General features: G+C 31.9%; 1 protein-coding gene across 1 annotated transcript; it reads left to right on the top strand.

Moving 5' to 3' along the window:
- Positions 1-1,409: 1,409 nt before the first annotated feature.
- Positions 1,410-3,859, top strand: LOC130823650 (peroxidase 55). Its single transcript, XM_057688360.1, has 3 exons — positions 1,410-1,722; positions 2,403-2,594; positions 3,252-3,859. Exons 1-3 carry the CDS (start codon positions 1,513-1,515, stop codon positions 3,822-3,824), a joined length of 975 nt encoding a protein of 324 aa, XP_057544343.1. The 5' UTR covers positions 1,410-1,512; the 3' UTR covers positions 3,825-3,859.
- The last annotated feature ends 13,956 nt before the right edge of the window (positions 3,860-17,815 follow it).

Genomic DNA, 17,815 nt, shown 5'->3' with positions numbered 1-17,815 from the left:
TTATATTTGCTATTTTCTTCTTATTTAATTATTTTAATTATTTAACAAATTATTATTTGGCAAAACATAACTTAATAGATGTTTATTTTGTCCATATTTTTTTTCCTAACTCATAACTCATTATTCTTTTTATATAATATATATATATATATATATATATATATATATATATATATATATATATATATATTATATATATATATATATATATATGTATATATAAAGGTTATAAGTTTTTGTTAACATAAGAAAATATCATTTTCTTATGCAAATTTCTTATATAGCGAGTAAATTAAAATGATTTTTATGCCTTTTTAAATAAGTCGGAAAAGCATATGGAAAGATGCAAAGAAACAAGAAAAAGAAAGCCAAAAATACAGGCTGTCTGAGGTTGCCCAAAATTGATCTCTTTAAACCAAACGTGAGATGTAGACAGACACCTTGAGATCATTAAACGACATGGATTGAGTTCATTGAATAATCAAAGTGGGGTATTTCTAATTTTCGTGTTGCTCTGTTATTTACGTTGTGTTTGGATAGAGAGAAATAGTAAAAAAAGAGGAGAAATTCAAAAGGATAGAATATTTATTGTTTGGATAAAAAAGGGAGGGAAGCTAGGGGTCTAGAAGGAAATATAAACAAACTTTGTTAAGAATAAAATCTCTCCTAAAATAAAAAGATGTGGAAGAAAAATTTTATTTTCCTTTTCTTTCTTTCAAAACAAACTATGATGTCATTTTCCTCTTTACCCTTTCCCTTCCCTTTGCTTTTCTTTTATTTTTCTTTTCTAATTTGTTATACAAACATATTGTTAAAGTTTGTTTTATTTAATAAAAAATTATTTTCTCCTATTCGTCCTAATAGTCCCGTTTACTTTTGAGTTACCATTTATTTATCACTTCTAAATTATATTTTTTTCTTAATCTACAATTTGAAACATAATTAAAGGGGATCTTGTTTGATTCGTCTCAATGCAATAGTTGTGAATATCAACTTTTTATAATTTTTAATTACGCACAATTAGAGAAATTAAGGGTTAAAATATGGAGTATTATATAGTGATAGAGTAATCAAAAGAGGTAATTTTAAAGGTACAAATAGATGTGTTTATTCGGGATCGAATTAGACATTTTGGGCCCGTTTTGTGTCGAGTCGTGTGTCCTCATCGAATTTTACATAATTATAAATTAATTTTTAAAATTAATTTTGATTACATAATTATAAATATCATCGGGTTTATTTTAAACCCCAAACTACTGAATAGGATATCTGCATATGCATAAAGACAATACAACTTCTACAAGGAAGCTTCTATATATATATATATATATATATATATATATATATATATATATATATATATATATATATATATATATATATATATATATATATATATATATATATAAAGCTAGCTACTTAATGGATAATGCATGCTTACATATAGACCAATAACTTGTACATTTCACACACAAATTTTAATTCTTATTTTGTGTTCAACATAAAAAAAAAATGGAAGGATTGAGAAGAATTTTCTCAATGCTAACCATCATTCTGGTTGTAATTGAGGTAGGAGAAGCTCAATTGTCTGAGAATTTTTACAGCAAAACTTGCCCACAAGTTGAATCCATTGTCAAACAGGCTGTAGTCAAAAAATACAGCCAGACTTTTATAACTGCTCAGGCTACTCTTCGTATGTTTTTCCATGATTGCTTTGTTCAGGTAATTCATTTATTAATTTTGGTAGATTATGGTTTCCGTATCTGTTTTCGTCAAGGGTTTAGTATCACTTCTATTCTAATTAGGTTCTTACGGCTTTACCTACTGATTGTATTCTGTATTCACATATTAAAATCTATTCTCTTATTGTCTGTGGACATAGCTAAACTTATTGATACTAAATCACGTAAAATCTAATCTATATGCGAATTTTTTATTTTTTTTTGGATTTTTCATGACAAACTTTATTTAAATGAAATGATTTAAATGTGAATAGGATATTTTATTGTATATAAGTTGCTTGTAAAAGGAAAATCATGAGTTTACCTTGAAAACAGGCAATTGAACTAACTACTTATCTTCTAAACAACATGCATATGCATGTATTGACAATGTTTGTCTAGTATAAATATATATAATTGCGGTATAACCATCAGCTTAAACTTATGATTCATAATGTTAAAAAGCAATATGACAGAACACAAATTAGATCCTCTTCTACCTGACTACCCCTTATTTCAAGTGGGATATTCAGTCGGAGAAGAGTCATATTTACACTTCTACGCCAAAAGTTTTGATGCAATCGATAGATGGCGTGATAGAGTACATAACATATCGTAAGATTATTGACAGAATGTTTGAGTTAAAATGTGTACCTCATTTATGTATTATTGTTAATACAGGGCTGTGATGCTTCAGTGATGATTTACTCACCAAATGGAGATGCAGAAAAGGATTCAGCAGATGATATCTCTCTAGCAGGTGATGGATTTGACACTGTTATTAAAGCTAAGAAAGCAGTTGAAGCAGCTTGTCCCGGTGTTGTTTCATGTGCTGACATCTTAGCTCTCGCGGCTAGAGACTCTGTAGTCGTGGTAATTTTATAGTTAACTTTTCATTAATTCGGTACAAACTAAATTGAAAAACATAAATATAAATTTAAAAAACTCTACACGCTAAAAAATTAGTACGCTTTTAATAGATGTGAAGAACTAGCATAAAAGTTTCAGCTGATGAATGAAGCCATTAGGTAATACAATATATTCCCCCTATCCACCCTACTTGTCGCATTTACCCTTTTCATACATGCCGAGGTAACATTTTAACCTCTAATATCTTTAATTGTGTATGATTAAAAATTATAAAAATTTGATATTAATAACCTTTACATTGAGACGAATAAAATAAGATTCCACATGACTATTACTTTAATTTATAGATTAATTTATAGATTAAGAACAATAATACAAATTAAGAGTGATTAGTAAATAGTAACCAAAAAGTAAATGAGACAAGTAGGAAGAATAAGAGGGAGTATAACGTGTCCAAAAGCTTAAGCTAATGATTAAAAGTTCAAAATATGTCAAAACACAATTGATTGACTTATATAACCTATCACGGAGTTTCAACTATCAGCATTATTATAATATTGTATAACCATTTTTAATTAGAAATTTTTAGGTCGATTTGTTTTGGTTAATATAGACGATGTTACATTTTGGCGTTTAAAGCTTTGAAATTGTTGTTTTCAGGCAGGGGGGCCCACATTCAGTGTAGAACTAGGACGCAGAGATGGGCTAACTTCTAAAGCATCAGATGTTCCAAAACACTTACCTGAACCAACCTTCAATTTTGGTCAATTACTCAGCATGTTTCGACAACACAATCTAGACCAAACTGATCTAGTAGCATTATCAGGTGCACATACAATAGGTGCAGCTCACTGCTCCAAATTTTCGAGTCGGGTCTATAACTTCTCGCCATCTAACCCGATAGACCCGAGCTTGAACCCGAGTTATGCTCAACAATTGAAGCAACAATGCAAGCCAACAGTAGACCCGAATTTTGTTGTACCCATGGATCCTGATACACCAGGGACATTTGATAATAAGTATTATCAGAATCTTATTGCAGGAAAAGGTTTATTTACCTCAGATCAACAACTTTATATTAACCCATCAACTAAGCCTATTGTGGTTGATTTTGCCAATAATCCCAATCATTTTTATGCTGCCTTTGTTAATGCTATGAGAAAGCTTGGTAGAGTTGGGGTTAAAACTGGTAATCAGGGTGATATTAGGAAGAATTGTGCAGCTTTTAATTGATCATCAAAAAACAAAACACATTTTCTGTTGTATGAGATGGTCTCACTAAGAGATTGATGTGCTTCATACATGGGTTAAATAGTTTATCTCGCATAAATATTATTTAGCATATAAAATTTTTATTTGAGGTCATCTCACCGAAAACGGTCTCTCGTAAGAATAGCTCAAAACAAAAGCTTAAGAGTTTGAAAGTGTACAATATCTATTTTGCATGTTTTTTTAATTTGATCGAGATAAATCAATAACAATATTTTGTAATTAGTTATGAAAGTAAGTTTGTGTACTTATATCTAATTCTCCAATATTTCCTTGATGGAAGCTTTGATGACATTAAGGTAATACAATGTTGAAATCTGGATGTTTTAATTAGCTTAGTATTATACTCCATATAGAAGTATACTTATACATAATATAGATAAATAGTTTGATTGTGATTTTTTTTGGCAATCAAGTTTACTTTGTAATTTATTGTAAGAAAAAGTTATTTTTTTTTCTTTTTTTTTTTTTTTTTTTTTTTTTTTTTTGCTAATAGCAATGAAATTGAAATGCAAATAAAGTTGGTGGTCCATTGCTTAAATGTAGTACTCCTTTAAAAGCTAAAGTAACATTTTCTTTTCCACATATTTTCATGTATGTAAGTTAGTGAATAAAAAATAATGAGTAAGTATATTGTCATGAATGATTCAAACATATATGAAATACAAATATATAGTTTTCTAAATAGCAAAATGAAACACACCCGAAATTTTTCAAAATAGAATTGAGTCATGATTGTCACTAACAATGATTAACAAATTATTGTCAACTTTTTATAGTATGGTAATTGTTGGGATGATATATTTCACATCGACAATTTGAATATAGAGTGCACACTTTTTAAGTTATTGGAGTCATTCATCCCATTGTCATATGATTTTGGATGGTATATATGTATCTTCTTGGCTTATGAAGTGTGTGTCCAGCTCGTACTTTTTACCGTTAATATGTTGTCATTCACAACAAGTCCAGCCTAATTTAACAATAATCATCCGTCCCTTAAACAATTGATGAAAGATTTAAGAAAAGTGGGTAAAATGAGAATAATGTATAGATAAAATCAAAAAATAAGTTTAATAAAAAATTAGAAAAATTTGTAAATAATATTCTGAATTATTGCTCATTAAATCAATAATCAAATATTAAGAGTATTACTTATAAATTTTCCTAAAATTATATAATAAATATCAATTATGATGAAAAAAACTAAAATAAGTTTGATAGGATGAGAAAAAAAACTTGGAACTTACCAACATTTAGGCAGACAGGGACAGATCATTTCTACTGCCCGAGAAGGCCTCCCCTGTAAATTTTATAATCATTTGGCTTTATATGAAGCTGATCAACCAATAAAACTTGTTCAGCGACAGTGAAAACATGCATATTAATGACTCATAAGGGAAGAAATAATAATTGGTAATGGACAAATTTCCTCTGTTAAAACCTAATATAATTCTTAAATTTCGCTATCCTTTTTATTTTATCGTCATTCTTATTTTAATGAATTGACGATATTATCCCTAGACATAAAATTTTTTATATATACTCCAACCTCACTAAATAACACCTTTATCACTCTAAAAACACTAAATTAAAACATAAAATTTGTAGAGCTAAAGTTAAGGAATTCAAAACGCAAGCAATAATACGAGGTAATTTCTAAACGAATTTCATTTTTTTAAAAAAATAAATAAAAAATAAAATGAAGGGAGTCGCGCGTGACTCAGCCGTGGCTGAGACGCACAAAACACGCCACTCCCCCCTTTATACGTTGATAAATAAAAGCAAGAATAACGTATGATCATCAATATATTTTTCACTTGACAATACTAGTCAAAGATTTGCATCCTTCATGTAGCATTTCATTAGAAGGCAATGATGATGATTTTGCTCCATGTATCGAGTCATCTGAGATTTTTTTTCACGGGTTGAATGGTTTGAATCACCAAATCATACCCAGATCTAGCCAATACGGTCAATGTAGGTAGTTTTCCGGGGATCCGATGTAGATAATTTGAACCACTGTTAGATCTTACCCGGATCCAGCCAATATAGTCACTATAGGTAGTTTTCCGGGATTCCGATACAGATGGTTTGAACCACTGTCAAATCGTACTCGGATCCAGCCAATACAATCAATGTAGGTAGTTTTTCGGGGATTCGATGTAGATAGTTTGAACCACTGTCAGATCATACTCGGATCCAGCCAATAGCATTGAATTGGGCAATATTTGGACTAATTTTTTTTAGACCGAAACCACTTAGTTGAAGCTAGTTTGGAAACATTCTACGGGTCACTAATCCTTTAAACAGTGCATCAAACCAAACTTTAACATCGGGACAACATTTTTTTATCTGTCAAAGTTGGTTTGGAAATGTTCTACTGATCTAATAACTCTTTAAAAGATACATCAAACCGATCTTCAACATTCAATGTCATGGATGGTGAACAAATGAAATAGGACTCGGCCGGACGTGAGCAACTACAGATTAGTCAACCACGACTGAAAAAACATGAATCAACATGATTTGTCAAGTTAGGGTCATAGATAAATTTATCTATTAACCTCTACTAACTCATCTAATGAAAAATAATAGAAAATGACTTATAGATAACGGCCCACAAACTTCAATTATTATTGCCTAACATAATACTCCTATTTTAGAAACTGAAAAACCAGTTTTTGTTTACATGCGGATTCGAAGGAAGAACAATTGCACTTTAATTATGATTTTTCTTGTGTTGAACCATATCCAAGTGATAATCATGATGAAGGGAGAAGGGCCTAAGAAATGGAAGTAGGAGGAAGTGGGGGTGCAATAAGAGTATTTTTACTCATGACCTAGAAAAAATCATCTTTCAACTTAATTTTATTAACAATAACCACTTTTAAAAGGTCATTATTCTTTCTTTCTTATTTTTTTTTCAACCCATCATAATTTCTCTCTTAAAAAATCTAATATTTATCTTTATATTTTTATAATCATATTTTCATGTACAAAGTTAATATAATTTTTTATTTGATTAAAATAGATCTACTATTTTATAATTAAAAAAAATTATTCTTTTAATAAAACTAATATTTTTTAATAAATATAAATGTAGATGTTAATAATAATTAAGGAAAATTCGTTAACTTCAAATAAAGATTACAATGCGCATACATAAAATAAATACATAAATTAAAAAACTAAAATTTTAAATAATACATTAATTGCGGTTCCCTTCAAACTTTTGCCAAATATTTTCAACCAAGTCATCTTTTGAGGATAAATGTGTTTGTCGATCTTCAACATCATCCTTATTTTCCAAGTATTAGTTGATATCGATCTTCAACATCTTTTTTTTTGGGATTATTAAAATGATTATTTTGGTATTTTTTTAATAAAAAAAAGTAGGAAAATAAGAAGAAAATATGTAAATATAAAATTATGTCAAAAAATATCAATATAGGTCTCATTTTATAGATCTCGAAAAAATATGACCGTTGGTATAATTTTTAAAAAAAAATTAATTAAATCCGAAAATAGGTGTTAATTACATTAAACAGCTATTTTCTGGCAACCAATCAAAAGCAGCCATTTGGGTTTGGCGTGTCAAGGAGTGCGGAGCTGCTAGTTTTCATGGACCAATAAAAATGCAACACGTGGCAATTTTTTCAAAAAAAAAATTGAGTAACCGTTCACTTGAACGGGTCACATGAAGACCTTTTTTGGCGATCTATTCCCCAACCCACCTAATAAAAGATCAACATTTTTAATATTTTTTTCCTTATTTAGTCATATGACTCAAAAAGAAATCATCATTATTGATGCTCTAAATGGAAACATATGATTGAGTAATTTTTTGTTTTAATGGAAAGCTTCGACTTTTATGTATCTCGAGTAGCTTCAACATTGGTGATGACATTGAAAAAGACAGCCGACCGTTGATTTCAATGCTTATTTGTGACAATAGCCAAATACATTTGGTGATATACGAAACATAAATCTGAACGAAAGGCACATTTTACACTATTAATGAAGAAGGGTTTTGCATACCGTAAGTAATACTTGAAATAAGTCGCGACTTTGGTGTATCTCTCCTCACAGACGGTGCCAAATTATTTCGGTAATGAAATGAGTAAGTGCAAATGACACTTAAAATACCTGAAAATAAGATGTAGTCCAGGACAACTGTCAATATGCTGAAAGTGCTCATGATCCTTCCGCTGATGAGAACTCAAATCCTATAATACAATGTTAGCCTTGTCCGGGGTGATGTATTTTTACAGGGTAACGATAGGTAATTGAAAGCTTTTGTAATGAATGATGCAACCAATATTTATGATGGTCGAATGGAGGTTAGATGGTGAATTAATGTGGGAATCATGCATATAATGGGAGATATTGATAGGCTATGGTGAGTAGTGGGTGGTTATATTTTGGTGGGTGGTTTGGGGTTTGACTAAATAAATTAAGGGTTTATTTATTTGACCCCATAACAATGAAGAATCTGTATCTTCGAGTTACTTACCCAAAAACTTTGTTGCCCAAATGGTAACCAGTTTTTGCAGATTGATTGCCATACAAAAAAATTAAAAATTAAAAATATTAAAAATTTAAAGTTAAAATAAAAAAATAAACTCATTCGATTCCTCTTTTTAATTTTTTTAGTAATTTAACTTTCTATTTAATTTTTAATTTTCTTATGCAAAATGACTTGTCGTATAGGTAAAAGGTTACCTTGGTAAATTATTAGCAAGCACTCTTATAATATTCATGGTTAATCAAAAGTTGGGATTATTATAGGGAAATCACTAAAAAGTTGGATTATTCTATGTAATTTTTTCTTTATAAAATAGCTAAATTTGTCGAAATATGAATTGTAATATTCTGTAAAAGTTACAACTGTAATAAATCTTTAGATAATATATTAATCTAATTTTTACAAATTTACCTATTTTGTAATATAAACATGCATCAGATGCATAGGCCAGAAAAATCGATATCAATATACTGATATAATATTAGAATGTAAGTTTTGTTATTCTTTATAGTCTCTAATTACAATTAATTTATTAATTATTATTTCGTAATAATATTGTAAATTCTTAGTTTGAAGATTTATATATTAGAATTTCGTAATAATATTGGGAGAAAGAATATTGAGCTAAATTAAACAAAAGTAAACCACATGTAGAAAATTACTCCATAAACTAAATTATACTCCATCAAACTAACTGAGTTTGGTATGTCACCTGAGTACTCTTTTCATGCATGATACTCTCAATAGATTGGGTATTGATTTAGAGTAGTTATTGCCTTGTTTCACGTGATTAGGGGTGTTTAAAGGCTGGATTGGGTATGGGCTTTAAAAAGTGAAATAGGATGAAAATGGGCCGTGCTCCAAAACACAGTCCGGCCCAACCCAACTCATTTTCCAAAAAAACTTAGAAAATTTGAAAAAAAAAGATCATTTAACAACTGAATTCCAAAAATAAGCTTCAAGAAAACTTAATTTTCAAAATAAGCGTCCGTACATCCAAACATAGCCTCGGTGAAAATCGATGTTACTAACAGCGAAAGACAAAAAAAATAAATAAATAATAAAAGGCATAAGTCGCTATTAGTAACAGCGACTTATGCCTCTAATTTTTTTTTGTACGAATTAAACTAGCCGTTGTTAATTAGAAAAATAGCCGTTACGAACTTGAAAATAGCCGTTGTAATGATGTTCTATAAATAACTTCATCATTTCCCTACTTCATTATATCCAATCTACATCATTCTTGTTCTTTTGAATCAATTTATAAAGGTAACATAAGGTATTATGTTAGTTTTACTCTGAATTTATAAATGTTAATATTATTTTTGAAAGTTCACTTACGTTACTATATTATTTGTATTCCGTAGATGTCAAAGGAGCATTGTATTGAAGAGCTTTGTGATTGTGGTTATGAAGTTGAGATTAATACAGATTGGAGCAACTTCGATCCAGGGCGTGATTTTGTTGCTTGCCCTTTCTACTTGGTTGACGGATTAGGATGCACATACTTTAGATGGATTGCTCCGGAGGGTACTAAATGGCAAAGAGACTTAATAATACGGCTTAAAAAAGAAAAACAAGAGCTTAAAGATGAGGTATTTAATCTAAAGAGACAAATAGATAATATGGCACATAGAAAAGAGGAGACTCAAAGGATTATGAGAAAGTTTAAGAAGCCATCTTAGTTAGCGACGGTAGTTTAAATTAACGAATGAACTTTGTAATTGATATGGATTTTTTGAACTTGAATGAAATTGTGTTGAATTTTTGATAGCATGTTTCCTATTTGAATATGATTGTCTGTTTGTTTTTGATTAAATTCATACTGCATTCTTGGCGGAATGATTCATCGCCGAAAAGTCTGAGTACTTAACATCATTTCATTCATAATAAACGTGTGATAATACGATAAAAATATATACATCTACATCTATGTTACAATTTATGCACAAAAGACCAAATGTTACAAATATTGAGTATGTACAAATGTTCAATATATACAAACAGTATTCTAATGCTAATCTTCCTGCTGTACCCTGTCTAACTGTAACGGTTTACGACGCCTCCTACGATAGTAAGAGGCCATCGCATGACGCTCGGGTAGGGGTGGTGATTGATACTGTGATGATGTGGCACCCTGTGAGGACCCGGCACCGTAGTCCGGGTACGTTAAGTCAACCTCCTCAAGATGAACGTCGGCATGATAAGGAGATGACGCGTACTCGTACATAGTGGTGTAGGGCGCAATCACTTCCGGAATGAAGTGTTGAAAATGCGTCCCTCGGAGTATGCCTTGGGCAATGTCCCGTACGGGCTCCTCTTGGGAGAAGCTGATGACTGATGCAATGTCCCTCGATGGGAAGTCGTGTAAGCACAGCTACGTCAAGTAATGTGACGGTAGCCTCACCGAGAGGTAGGTGGAAGGTATGAGTCTCCTGGCGCCACCGCTCGACTAAAGCCGTGACTAGCGCCCGATCGACTCTCCCGTACGCGATTTGGTGGAAGTCATAAAACCTCGCGAGCTGAAGGTACGGGACGATCCGTGCGTCAATGGCCCACGGAGCTGAATCGGGATGCCTGGTGTATATGGTCTCCGTGTCGGACACCTAAACGCAAATATTATGTTAGCTTAAAGTTATAGTATTAAGGCATATAAATTCAAAAAGGGTAAATTCAATAACCTGGACATCCCATAGCACACTGCTGCTATGATCCGCCTGCATAGTAAGCACACTAGGGTCGCGAGGGCCTAGAGCTGCTGGATCCATCTCTACTGCAATTCAGCAAAGTAATCATTAACACGATAGAAGGTGAACTCCACAAGAGTAGTTATGGGCAAGAAACGTACACCCTTCATCACGTTATTGAACACTTCGGCTAAGTTGGTATTAGTAACACCATACCTATACCCTCCATCATGACATATTGACCATTTACACATATCACCAACTTGATCAATCCAAATAAGAGCCTCTCGATTAGCAACACCAATGGCCTTCAATCCCTCGATGACCTTATGTGCTTGTCTTTGCTCTGCAGTCCGTCCAAACATCTTCTTCAACTTCACATTAGCCATTTGACAGTTGAAGTTAAAGTGAAGTTGAAGTTACTTAACAAATGCCGTAAGCAAAACCTATGATGGGCGTTCGGAGGTTGCCATTCCGGCTCCTCCATTGTTTTGTAGAATGCCCGCATGTCTATCGGAAATAACACATAACCCTGGACTATGCATCACATGCTTACGAACACACGCCATAAACCAAGACCAGGCGGCTATGCATTCTTTCTCGACCAAAGCAAAGGCAAGCGGGAAGATTCCCTTGTTCCCATCTTTGGCAATCGCAGTCAACAATGTATGGCGATACTTACCATACAAATGTGTTCCGTCAATTGCAATAAGGGGTTTGCAATACTTGAATCTCTCAATACTAGGTTGGAAAGCCCAGAACACGCATTGGAAAGTTCTAATACTCGGACGGACGTACACACCAACATCATTATCTTCCTTAAAGAACCACTCAACTACAGTCTCGGGGTTTGAAACTTGCAGTGCCTTCAAGAAGCGTGGAAGAAGAGGATAAGAATCTTCCCATGTACCATAGATGGAGAGAAGGGCTTGCTGTTTAGCACACCATTCTCGCTTATAGGTCACTTCGACATCGAATTGGTCTTTCACCATTTGACGCACAACAGAGACCTTAATTGATGGGTCTTGAGCAATAAAATTTCTAATAAGATTGTTAATCACGGAAGATGTCAAATGAATGTGCCCAACTGACACATTTTCAGTACTTAATACACAACCCCCATGCTTCCCTTTATACGTAACAATCTCCCATGATGGTGAATAAGAGCTCTTCCTAGCCCTAAGCCTCCAACCACACCCTCTCTTACACTTCAAGGAGAGCACGGTTTGATTTGAAGTCTCAGTTCGGTACTCAACGTTCCTACGAATGTGATACAATCTAACAGCGTCCAAAAAGGCATCCTTGTTATCAAACATCATACCCTTTTGAAACTCTCCTTCATCGGTGTAGGTTGTATCACAATCCCAAGACCTCCAAGAGTTGTCCTCAATGTGTTCATCTAAAGGGTGAACCATTGCATTGGGTGCAGGAGCAATGATTGTTGGAATGTTGCCTAAGCTCATGTCATTAGCTAGAGCCTCCTCGTCAACACCCACATCGTCCTCAGAAGGAGCTTCTACGAATTCATTACTCTCACTATTAACATCACCCCATGGCTCATTTATATCTTCTAAGTTAAAAGTATCATCATTTGTGACTTGAAATTGAAGTTGATTGGGTTCATTAGAAGGATAAGAAGAAGATAGCATAAAGGAATTTTGGGTTTCTTGGGTAGGGAAGGGCGTATGAGAAGGAGCAGAAGAAGTTATATTCATGAATGCATTTGTTTCCACAACATTGATATCTTCATTCCCTAGGGGTACCTCTTCTACATATAAGTCTAAAGGAGTAGGGGTAGACCTTAAATACTCCCACATTGCATCTATAGCCTCCTCATCCTCAACCGGAAAAGCTAACAAATCTCCACTCAGATTGTATTTAAATCTTAAATTAACAGTACTTCTTGTAGTGTCAATGCCAATCTTAGAGCATATAAAATGTTTAAATTCATTCAAATCGATGTATGAGTTGCATGCAAACAGTTTACGTCTTCCCCCAACATACTTAACATTGTTACTAGTTGGTGGAATTGAACCATTCCAAAAGCATACAACAGTCACACAAAATGAATCCATTTCTACAACAATAAATACAAAATCAACATCACCATCAGGTTCATAAATATATGACCACTATACATTTTAAATTCAACAACAAATTTACGAACAAACAACCTCATTATGAAGATCAAGGTAAATAACAACTACATTCGACATATTCGTAGAGTTTAAGTGTAAATGACCATCATACATGACATACATTTTAAAATCAACACCAAATAAAAAACATTATAATAAAAACGTACCTCAATAAGCTGTAGATCAACAAGAATTAGTAAATTGCAAGTTTATGAACCTACATTAACGTGAAAGTTGATTAAAATTCAGTAAACCCTAATTTTTCAAAAATGGAAAAAAAAACACAAAAAAATAGTACCTTAGGTCAATGTAGAAAGATGACAGAACTAATTAGTGGTACAAACTTGAAATTTGATGAGTTTAGTTGAAGGATTGAAGTTGATTTTAATGGTGGAAAGAAGAGGAAGATCTCGTAGATAGAATGAGAAAACAAAAACGCGTGAATTGAAATGAGGGAGAAGGAAACTGGAAAATTATAAAAGGCATCAGTCGCTGTTAGTAACAGCGACTTATGCCTTTTATTATTTTTTTTTTTGTTCTTGCGCTGTTAGTAATAACGATTTAAACCGAGGCTAGGTTTGGATGTACGGACGCTTATTTTGGGAATTAAGTTTTCACGAAGCTTTTTTTTTTGGAATTAAGTTGTTAAATAATCTTATTTTTTTCAAATTTTCAAAAACTTATAACATGATCCTGATTTTGATTTATGATTATATAAACTTAAAATACTTCTTTCATCTCACTCATTTTGGATCAAAGTTTGAAAGAGTGTTATTTATGAAAAAAGTGGATATTAATAATGCAAAATGAAGAGAGAGAGTTAATTGTGTAGATAAATTTAAAAGAAAATTAAAATATATGGATCAGAATAAAAGAAAGTAGTGAGTCACTGTCCAAAATAGAAATAATGCAATATGAGCGAAACAAACCAAAATAACAATTGGCGCAAAATAAGTGGGACGAACGGCGTGAACATTAAAGGAAAGATTGAACAAAATAAGCTTATTTTGGATAAAAGTTCCCAAAATAAGCTTGGAAAAAACGTATTTATCAAAACAAGCGCTTCCAACCCAATCCTAAGGTTTGGAGGTTGTTTGCTGTTATTATAGTGAACAAAGATGTAGGTCAATATAAGTCAACAAGTTTTTCACTGTTTAAAATATTGAATAAAGATTCTGGTCAATAAAAGTAAAACTCTTTATTCGTTGTTACTAAAAATGTGGAAAGACTTTACTTTTATTGATCAAGTCTTTGTTCTCTGTCGGCCTAAATACATCAGTTGTATTCTTTCTTCCTTATTTACCCAGTTTTCTTGTTGACTGTAATATTTTACACTCATTGCTCTTCATTTGGGGTTTATTGAGAGCATTTTTGGATGTTTTGAGGTCGAAAGTGATTGGGATTTGCTAAAGTAACTGCATAGACTGTTGTGTAATTATCAGTGTTTTAATGTTTGATTTTCAGTTTAATTCAGCAAGTTCTTAGCCATTTCGATCCCCAACCAAGTCCACCGAGCTTTAATGAAGTTTAATCATTTGTTTGGACGTCATCTTGTGGCTCATGAAGAAAATCAATGAAGATAGAAAAGAAGAAAATCAATGAAGATAGAAAAGAGTTCGAGCGTCTTTAGAAAAGAATACAAGTCTTTTTTGAGGTACAAAGTCTGAATCTATGCCAAGATTCCCTTGTTCTCGGGCAAGATAATCATTTGAAGCTATAGGTATACATTTTGCACGATCTCGAGCGAAACTGCTCATAATATCGGTCGAGATTCCTATTCAACTTGTGATCTTGGGCAAAACTAAAACCAAATTCAATCGAGATTACCTTTTACGAACATTCTCCGTTTCTTTTCCAATTGACTTTTTGGTTGATGTATAAATAGTGTTTTTCTTTCTAGGTTTTGGGGATTATCTTATGCAGCCATTTTGTATACCTTAGGCTTATCTTATTCACCCTTAAGCATCTCTTAATCCTTGTTATAAGTAATTTCTTATGTTAATTTCAATCATCTCTTTTGTTAAACCCTTAATCTCTCAATAACAATTCTCATATGCAATTTCATAGTTATTGATTTCACCATTTTCAATTGAATTCAATTGTTTAAGGTATTATTCCTTATCGATTTCTTGGTATCTCAAAGCAATTAATTAGCTAAATTATCTTAACACATATCCTCCTTGTGAGCTGACCCATAATTGTGCTACATTGCCCATACGCTTGCAATTTTTAAAACTATTTTTCAAAAACATTCCTAAAACCCTAATTCGATAACTTTCTCCCAAAACTCACCGTTAATTCTCCTTGACCCTCTCAAATCACTCTTCCTTCTTCCCTCTTGGCACTATTAAAGTCATCTAGATTATACTTGGCTTGCTTTAAGGTAAAAAGAACCTTATTTTTGTCGTTTTGGTTAATTTAGGGTTTTTTAATAATAGTTTATTTCCATTCAAATGTAGGTTACTTATTTGGAATTTACTACTCCACAACCTCATCCTCGGCTGATTAAAGTAATTATTTAATGATTTTAGTACGTAATTTTGTATTTATTTAAAGGATTGAATTGTATTTGTTCATGATTGAATTATATCCAATTTCATTTGTTAAATGTACTTGTTTTCTTATGAACTTGATGATGATGCTGATTTTGTATGTGATCCTGTAGAAAGGGCATCATATCGTGTAACTATACTATGTTTTTCTGGAATGGTACAATTCAATTTAATAGTAAGAATGTTGAGTATGTTGGGGTAGACACAAACTATTTGTATGCAACTCGAACATGGACTTGAATGAGTTTAAACTTCATATATATTCTAAGATTGGAATTGACTCGACAACAAATACTGTTAATATAAGTTTTGAATATGGTATGAGTGGACAATTCTTAGCCTATCCCATTGAAGATGATGAGGCATTAGAGGCTATGTGGGAGAATTCAAAATCTAACTCTATTCTCTCTTTGGAGATATATGTAGAAGAGGTACCCTTAGGAAATCAAATAATAAATGTAACTTTTAAAAGATTGCAATTACAATAGGTTGTTTTTCAATCGACTAAAACCAAGCCAAATATAAATCCACTTACTTTCTAAATACAAATGAACGTTGTAGGATAGTAAAGTTCATATCCTCAGGGAGATGAGGTTCAAGATGATTCTAGTGTAATATGAACTTTAAAAGATTGCAATTGTGATTCACCATTAACACCAAAAGGAGAATTTTAATTTTATTTGTTTAAATTTAACTATAATGATTTAAGCAAGCTATGAACTAAATGTTAACTTAACAATATATGGTGTACACTTCTATTTACTCATTGATCATTCAATACTCAACTCATAGATTTTGCTTTTGATTACCTACTAAGAATATGATTAAACTTCTATTCCCGTTAAGATTAGCTAAACTGTTTGTTCTTGTAACAAATGTGGCTGAACTTAATCCATTAATAAACATCTTGATAGTTACATAATTTAATCTAATACTTCCTCCCTTCTGAAATGCTCACTACATTACGATTATAGATACTATTCAATATTCAAGTTTATTTTATATATCGCGGCTAATGTATTAAAAAATATATAGTCAAGTAAGATTTATTAAAATCGTTATATTTTTATAATTTTTCACTAATTCTTTATTAAGGCCATCTCACCATGAGACGACTTTAATAAGGTCAATCTAAATTATTTTAAAAAAAAAACTGCTTCATTTTTGATTATGCAAAAGTCAATACATAAATATTCAAAATAACACATTAGATTGTCTAAAAAGTCAAATGTAGACATTAGATTGTCTAAAAAGTCAAATATAGAAGTATAATACATAAATTGAATTTGTCTAGATTCCCTTACCAAAGAATAGAAAACAAGTAGTACAGTCAGCATCAAACTTGTATCGGATAAGGCTTAAAATTATTAATCATAAGAGAACACTATTAACATCATTGTAATGATGGAAGCATGAAAAGTTTGCAAAAATCCAAAATTTTAATCTACAATACAATCACAAATTGGTGCAAATTGCCTATTAATCTACAATACAATCTCGCTGTCAACATAATAAAATTGCTTAAATATATGGAATCTTGACAATTTTTTATCCCGCACCTAAAAACTTATATGTAACGTTTATATGGAAATAGTTTGTTCAGTTTTGGCTTCGCCTTCATTTCAAGCACTTGATTTATAAAAAACGTACTAAATGTAAAACGAAAAACCTACTCAGATGGCCATTAGAACAGAAGGTTATTCAGACACATCACTCCTTAAGAGAATGCGAATTGTCAACGAACTTATTCCACTAAAACTTAAACTGATAGTTAATGTCACAAGATATGTTATATACTCTAACATACTACCTCACATGAGAGCCTTTTCGTCTACAAATATGAATACAGTAGTGACCCTCCTCATACCTGACACTATATATTCCACTTTAAATAAGGAGTGTCTGAGATTCGAACCGTGACCTCTTGTCACACTAGCTTCTGATACCATTTCAAGGAACCAATTCAACCAAAAGCTTACCCTGAAGGTTGAGGTCCCAAGATATGTTATATATACTCTAATACAGATAAACGAGACAGTGGACAAGCGAA

This window comes from Amaranthus tricolor, chromosome 9 (genome assembly GCF_026212465.1).
Source record: "Amaranthus tricolor cultivar Red isolate AtriRed21 chromosome 9, ASM2621246v1, whole genome shotgun sequence".
Taxonomy (NCBI): Eukaryota; Viridiplantae; Streptophyta; class Magnoliopsida; order Caryophyllales; family Amaranthaceae; genus Amaranthus; species Amaranthus tricolor.
The sequence above is the reverse complement of the archived record's forward strand: the minus strand, read 5'-3'. Positions and strand labels throughout refer to the sequence as shown.